Source organism: Miscanthus floridulus, chromosome 1 (assembly GCF_019320115.1).
Source record: "Miscanthus floridulus cultivar M001 chromosome 1, ASM1932011v1, whole genome shotgun sequence".
Taxonomy (NCBI): Eukaryota; Viridiplantae; Streptophyta; class Magnoliopsida; order Poales; family Poaceae; genus Miscanthus; species Miscanthus floridulus.
The window spans coordinates 105,332,471-105,340,479 of NC_089580.1; the positions used below are offsets into that span (position 1 = coordinate 105,332,471).

The window sequence follows — 8,009 nt, forward strand, 5'->3', positions numbered from 1 at the left end:
TGAGGCGCAATGTTTCTTCCATTCTTCACTGGCTTACCAAGAATTGCGAGAAAAATTCATTCGCGGAGGGTGGCGGTGGTGGTGGTAGGTCGTCATCATTACCACCCTGACTAGAGCCAACCCCTATGCGAGTGAGTCATCTGCAAAATTTGCATCAATAAGTGATTATTGGATGATGTCATGAATTGCAGAAGAATGTGTAGTCATGCCAAACTGAATTTATTGGAGAGAATTTAAATTCATACAATAAAATAGAGGCACAATAATTCATTCTCAACACATGACCTCACCAATTTGATCACTTATTGTACTCGCAATACGTTCACATGCATGTCACATTTTACTAGTAAAACAAAACTAGAATTTTATTAGAGTTTGAACCACAGTGGACCAACATGCAAGGTTCCAATACTACATCAATGATACATTCAAAGATCGAAACTTAAGCTACATGTCCATTACATAAGATAGCAGAGGATAACATCTAGCGCACCACACTAGTCACTAAAGTTGCCCTACATGTCAGCATGGTCACTATCGAGGTCGGATAGAGCCTCGTCCTCATCCATGGGCACCACTTCTTCCTCCTCCCAACCATCATCTTCAACAAACATTTTTGGATCTTCTTCCTCATTAAGGATCAGGTGCAGTTGGTTGTTCAGAAAATGCACCTCATGCTGAAGATCAACCACCACGTTCTGGGTATGAGCAAGCTGATGGCGCAAATCCCACTCAACGCATGCCTGTTGCGCAACCTCAGCTTCGAATTTGTCACATGTTGCTTCTCCTAGGGATGCATGGTTGTTGGCTAAGATCCGCTGGCGCATAGTAGTGAAGGCATCAGTGCGAGCGGCCTCTAGCTGCTCCCGCAGTCCTGCCAGCACAACTTGATCATTAGCTCTTGCCGCTTGAGCAGCAACTCTTTGTTGATCGACCCATTTTATCTGAGTCTAGAGGGCTCCCAATGTGGTATAAGCCTCATCAGTGCCCCAACGAGCCTCCCTAGCTGCCTTTTTGTGCTTGTGCACATGTTTCCTCAGCTTCCATTGCGTAGCTTCAGCTCTCATGAGCATATCCATACAAGTGGTATAGGACTCCTGCCAAAAGTCTCGGGTGTCCTGACGAGCATAAAACATCTTCATCACTGCGAACATAGCACTCATAGTGGGACTAGAACTCTCTACCCGCTCATCCTGGTCTTGGATCAACGCATTTCAGTTGCGTTGTGCCAAAACTACTGTAGATGGATCCACTTGAGGAAAAGTATCAGCTGCGCTGCCGGTCAACTCATCCCCGTGTTGCTGACAAATCTGGCTCAACACCTCAAAAGCAACTACTTTGGCACCTTCCCATGGAGTTTTTCCCTCAGAATCTGACTCCTACCATAGGGGTGCCTAGGTACAAACAGGTATGGTTAGCTGCACCTCATACCATGGTCGTCCCTCCAGATATCCCTCATTCCAAAAATAGCGGGGTGGTTTGGTATACCCCATAAAGTGCAGTACCCTCCAGAGAAGGGCAGGGGTAACGAACATCTCTAGGAAAGTCTCATTCCCAGCTGATGCTACCATATATACCAACAAAATACGGTGCAACTCTTTATGAGAACAACATTATAATAGAAAAGAGTTACTTAACAGATTAAGAAACTCATAAGGGGAGGAACAATACAAGTATGTAAAGAAAGATTTATCATGATGCATGCATGTTCCATACGTCCTCACAAACATAGGAGAAATTGAATTTCTAGCAGCATACACGGTGGCATACATACGTTCTCTCATAATATAACATAACTAATCGGGCTACTCGTTTCGCTGTTAGTGTACCTGCACAAGAATTTCATTTTAGCCCAACCCCATAATTATATATGCAGAAATGAACATCTGGGCTCTAGGTTGCAAGCTAAATACTTCCATCCATATATATATATATACCCATATATATATACTTCCATATCAAAGCTACCCAAAAGTAAATACGTCCCATACACACATATAAATATGCATATATAGCCGTATCAAAGATAACCCACAATTAAATACCTTAGTATATATATGAAACATATATATACTTTAGTACCAAAGCTACCTCTCCCCTTAGACCGCACGCTCACAACTTGCGGTCATGCCACTCATCATCTTACCTTGGGTGTAGAGCCATTTGATCCACACATTACCACTCAAGTGAATGGCGTCCATACAATATCATTCCCATGTCCAATATAACCATCAAATTCCATAATCCAGTTACTACGATGCTGGGACTAGTCGAGTTTCTCACTATCTGGGAGAGACGACGATTTGAATCGGTTTCAACCAGCTGGACAGTTATTCCTAACACAAACCCACGCTTCCCCCGTCGGGTCACCTTTGGTACAACTCAAGTCCACATTTCGCGGGTTCGATTAGCGCCGCACAACCAGGGACAACCAGCTGCCAGGATATTCAGGCCTGGCCTACCCTTGGGCTCACGTCTGGTTACCCGTACATCCTTACTACCATCCAGAGTGCGCACTCTAACAGAATGAGGCCCGACCTGAGTTGAGCTACTCGGCTTCACGGTCGGAACGAGTTATCCGACCAGCTAAGTGAGAGGCATGCGTTCAATCTCGACAGAAGCGCCAACAACGATACAGACCTTAATCGACATAGACGGGATCAACATAGCCAACCCACACCATGCGCATATAAGATCTCACCCAGTCTCCACCCAGATAGCATCCCATGGTTATTTTCCACTATAGCAAGTATAGCCAACCGTGCTCCCACTACAAAGTTTTACCCCTGATGCAACGGCCTAAAAGCATTGCAATATACCAAAAATGGTTGCGATAGACAAAATTGCAACACTTTTTTTTCGTTGGCAGGCATTGCCATAGTAACCATGGCAAAAGGTTTGCCCAACGACTCTCTTTGGTGTTACAATAGTTTTTTCCCTATTACAACACCAGAAATACCTATTGCCACGAACCCAAAGTGTGGCAATAGGTGCACTAGCAATGATATTTGGTGTTGCAATAGACCTTATTGCCACGCATCAATAGCATTGCAATAGATGGACCCTCTATTGCCACGCTATCTCGGTGATTGCTATAGGTGGAACCGTCTATTACCACGATAAATATTTGATTGCTAGAGGTAGCCTCTCTATTGCAACGATCAATATTGGTTGCTATAGGTGGAACCGTCTATTGCCACGATAAATATTTGGTTGCTAGAGGTAGCCTCTCTATTGCAACACTAAACATTGTGGTTGCTATAGATGCATTCGTCTATTGCCACAGTAAATATTTGGTTGCTAGAGGTTGCCTCTCTATTACAACAATCAATACTGGTTGCTATTGTTGGACCCTCTATTGCCACGCTAACTATTATGTCGCTACAGTTTGGAGACTATCACAATGCCCACTATTCCGTTGGTATGATATTTTTTGCAACACCGTTTGTTTGTTGCTATATCATATATTGCAACGCCAAATTATTTTGTCAATAATCCATATTACAACGCTTTGTTTGCTTCAAACAATAGTTGCATGACGAACAATATATGATGAAAGAAGCAATTAGACATCCATTAATCCAAAATATGGTTTGTTCGTTCAACTCATTAATGAAACCACATTCAATGTCAAACTTAGTTGATAACACACGCACAACAACTGAAACACATAAGATATCTGACGCACAGTAGCTACTTTGAACAGTTCAAATTGTAATAAGCTATGTGTAGCACTGTAGCAAAGGTTGGCATGACACTAACCATCCATCAGTTGTGCGCTCCATTCAAACTCTATATTGCTCCTGAAACAATCATTAACATTGGTATATTCAGCAAACATAAACTTAGTATTCAGCCAACTAAATCTAATTTAGAAATATTCACAGGCAGTGGAGTCAAAAATCACATGTGCTTTGCCAGCTTGTTCATTCCTTTTGGATAATGCTCGTTTCTTAGCCGCAGCATCCCTCAGTGCTTTAGTAGTAGTAAAACTAACTGTCGTATCCCCTCCTTTGTTTTGGCCAGTTTGAGTCTTATTCGCACCACTATTTCTAGTTGTGCGACCATTACTTGTACCTGCCGCTGTTGTAGCTACGAGTTGTGTTTGTGGTGGGATGCTATCTTGGTTTTCCTGCATATCAATAGATGGAGGGAAAATTATGCCTCATACTAAGGACTATCACATGACAATATTAAACACTCTTCAGTTCTCAAACTACCTGCTGATGTGATATTTCTTCACTTTCTATATTTACATTTTCTTCATCCATGTTTGTTGTAGCAGCAACCTCTGCATTTTGTCCCCCATCTTTGTTAGTCTGCATTTCAATTTTGGTCAGAAAAATCATGAGTGGAGTTTGAAACTACGAAAATGATGCATGGTTTGTAGCCGACTATTACCTGTTGTGTTGATGCTTGTACATGTGTTGCTTGCATCATTGCCATAAACTCTTGCCTAAGGGCTTCTCTAATAGAATCATAAATTAGAATCATAAATTAAAGACTAATAGACATGCATTGATGCTGTAGCACTTGTTGCAATCAAATGACCTGCACATCAGCTATATACATGAGAACAACAAATAAATAGACAAATACTATATACATGTGTAGGGTTTGGCCATAGTTTGTTGTACAAATACTGAAGCCAGCAGCAAACAATCTATATTTGAGTATGTGACACCAGATCATGCACTACAAATAATACATTTTTGTGACTATAAATTTTGCTGTTATAATATTCAAATAATGAAAGAAGCAGTGAATGGTAATATATGTGATCTCATCTCATGAGTAGAAACAATGATATATCTTCTAAAAAAATGAAATTACCAGGCATATAGAAACAATGAGGAAAGTACCAGTCAATACATATTCAGGGGCAACATATCCATAGGTTCCCATCACCCATGTCAACACATGAGTCTCATCACCTTAGGCCACGTTTAGTTTGCCCGATTTGGCGACGCCGAAGTTACTGTTGTACAATGTAGCGCACTGTAGCATTTCGTTTGTATTTGGTAATAATTGTTCAAACATTGACTAATTATGCTCAAAACGTTCATCTCGCAAAGTACAATCAAACTACGCAATTAGTTTTTGATTTCGTCAACACCTAGTACTCTATGCATGTACCGCAAATTTGATGTGACGGAGAATCTTCTTTTTGCATAGTGTCAAATTCAGGAGTTTGGGGTAACTAAACACCCCCTTAAGGACCATCTTTTACCAGTACAAAGTTACATAGTTTAGCAGTATAATCCTGTAGTCATGGAAACAAAAAGAAATCATTATCTCAAACATATATGTACTCTTAGGACAGAAAAGGGAGAAGCATGAGCAAGCAATTAACACTTAATAGAGTCCAGCGAAATATGAAACCTCAGAGAGATAATCATGGCATATCAAGGGCTGTGCAAGTACTGACTATGAAACCTTAAAGAGAATCATGTCAACTTGGAGCTTGAGTGCTTGAGCATGCTTACCATCCAGATGGTCACGAGGCCAGCCTGCGACGTGCTGCTCCTGCATGTGCTGAACATCAAACTGCTCTCAACCTGCAGTGTGCTCTGGTTCAGGAAACCCTTGCCTGCCTTCCGGTATGCCTCAAGGGCCGGCTCCAGGTCACTGTCCCTCATCTTCAGATTAATTGTAGCTTATGATGAATCATCATTGGATTCCTAATTCCATGGTTTCAAGCAAGCTGAAGAAAAAAAAAAGAAAATAATCAGAAACAGCAAAGTACTGTAGAGAGACAGTTCAATTTTGTTGAGATAGAGCTGCAGAGACCTGTTGACCCATAGGCCTGGATTTCATCACTTCTAAGTATATGGTACAATTTTGACAATTTTGTTTTAGTCCTATAATCATAGTGCTGGGGGTATCAAAACTGGAGCTTTCTGATCGAGTTATGTAAACGAGGGTTAATAGATTCCTTAGCCCAACATTGTGCTGGCCTTTGCTTTCTAGGAAATAAAGTAGGTGCATCCCCCTAAGTTTCATTTCTGCTACATTAGGATCAAATGCTTTTCCCATTTATTTTGACGCTTTATCGACAATGCCTGCATGGACATAAACAATGTAGGGAAAAATGAAATATCTCATTAATGAATCGGAACAGAAGCAAGGCTCTCAACTGTATACTATTCAATCAACAACAACAACAAAGCCTTTTAGTCCGGGGTAGGCTAGAGTTGAAATCCAACATGGGCCCCTAGTCACGGTTCAGGCACGTCAATAGCTGATTTCCAAGCACTCCTATCCAAACAAAAATCTCTAGGTATATCCCAACCCTATAAATTTCTTTTTATTGTCTCCCCCATGTTAGCTTTGGTCTTCCTCTACCTCTCCTCACATTGATATCTCGACTTAGGACTCCACAATGCACTGGTGCCTCTGAAGGTCTCCTTTGGACATGGCCAAACCACCTCAAATGATGTTGGACAAGCTTTTCTTCAATTGGTGTATACTATTCAATCACTACTAGAAAATTCAGTAAATAGTGCTTCCATATGCAAGCATATGTATGAATGATGGAACCAAATGACATGCCAGATAGTGCTCGGCTGCTGGCAATATTCACAAGAATAGGAATAAAATATGTAAGATAGTATTATGTTGTTAGAGCACCGATCATTCAGTTAAACTATAATAAATATGTGTGAATAAAATAAGCAGAACTGGAAAAATGGTACTGTTGTCTATTGATCACTACTACATTCCTACAGTAGTATAGAGGTGTTTGCAACATCTACAAGATGTGGGCAACATGAGCATGGCAGCAATAAAAGAGATGCATAGAAATTTATAGGGCGGTAGCATGGTAGGACAAGAAAAACAGAAAAAGTGGCGCCATAATTTTGATTTAGTTGAAAGTTCAGATTGCTCAATCCCTAAGCAGTGTCAACAAAACCACTGTCTTTGCAGGCTTCGCATAAGAGAGAAAGTCAAGTTGACCACATGGTTTCCCTATGCCCTAGTGAGCATCAATTGAACGATTGATTAGTAACAGCACAAAGATCTAATCACTACGATCAAAGACACAGTAATGGGACAAAATAAGCTGCCAAATCCTAATCGGACAAGAGAATATAAATGATGAAAAACACAAGCTAGCTAGGGTTGCTCACTCACCTGCAGAAGATTGGAGTGCTGGGTCTGGGAGTGCTGGTGCGGCAGCTACCAGGCTTCATGCGAAGCGCGCATTCTTTCCTCGCTGCTGGAAACAGGTCGGTATGGAACTTGAGAGAGATCGCTGCTCAACATCTTCCCACCAAAAGATGCCGTGGGATCTGCTGATGATTCCCTCCCTGGCCAAGCCAGTGGTGTGGTCAGGACAAGGCTCGGCCTTGTGGACCGTCAAGGCACCACCTGGGCAGGGCCTCAGGTCACCGGTGGCGGCGCAGACGCAGGTGGACGGCCGGACGGCGCGTGGCGGCGCAGGAGGATGGCACGGCTTAGGCGAGCGGGGAGAGCTGGTGGCACGTCGGCGCGGCGCAAGCGGCGGGGATGGCTGGTGGCGGCGGCTGGGTTGCTGGTAACTCGGATGTCGATGACAGCCGAAGTGGGGGAAAAATGAAGTGGATTTAGGGTTTTGGGGTTATATGGTGGGCTGGCCCAGCCGCAACTGGCCGGCGGGAATGGTGCTTTTCGGTCTTGTGGCGCGCGATTTGGATGGGGCATGGAGGCCAAATTTTGGATAAAAAATTTGACCGGCATGATATTTTTTTTATGCATCGGAACCGGCAAAAATTCAGATTTTTTTGACAATTTTTTGCCCAGATTGCAAACCCTGCTGATCTGACAAACAAGGTTCATTGATTATACAAAAAATCAAACAAAATTTAGAAAAAAAAAGTTCACTTTGTTCAGGAAATCACATTTATCATTCACTACAGCATCCGTCGACGCACTGGTCTAGGCCAAGCCATCTCCCGCGTGGTATACAGCGGCCAAATCAAAGCTCAGATATTGGCTTCTTGGCACAATGGAATTCAATGACGCCTTAC

The 8,009-nt window shown here is 42.4% G+C and overlaps 1 protein-coding gene across 7 annotated transcripts; it reads right to left on the reverse strand.

The window, feature by feature from the left end:
* Positions 1 to 3,560: 3,560 nt before the first annotated feature.
* Positions 3,561 to 7,551, reverse strand: LOC136490479 (uncharacterized). 7 transcript variants are annotated; one of them, XM_066486774.1, is made up of 7 exons: positions 7,135 to 7,551; positions 5,487 to 5,704; positions 5,211 to 5,263; positions 4,863 to 4,933; positions 4,402 to 4,463; positions 4,221 to 4,319; positions 3,561 to 4,132 (listed from the first exon to the last, which is right to left on the reverse strand). In XM_066486774.1, exons 4-7 carry the CDS (start codon positions 4,903 to 4,905, stop codon positions 3,872 to 3,874), a joined length of 465 nt encoding a protein of 154 aa, XP_066342871.1. In that variant the 5' UTR covers positions 4,906 to 4,933; positions 5,211 to 5,263; positions 5,487 to 5,704; positions 7,135 to 7,551; the 3' UTR covers positions 3,561 to 3,871. The 7 variants fall into 7 exon arrangements, 6 of the variants coding, with proteins under 6 accessions (XP_066342871.1, XP_066342873.1, XP_066342872.1 ...); XM_066486776.1 differs by lacking the exons at positions 4,863 to 4,933; positions 5,211 to 5,263 and having other exon boundaries at positions 3,561 to 3,803; positions 3,908 to 4,132; XM_066486775.1 differs by lacking the exons at positions 4,863 to 4,933; positions 5,211 to 5,263 and having other exon boundaries at positions 3,561 to 3,803; positions 3,886 to 4,132.
* Between the last annotated feature and the right edge of the window lie 458 nt (positions 7,552 to 8,009).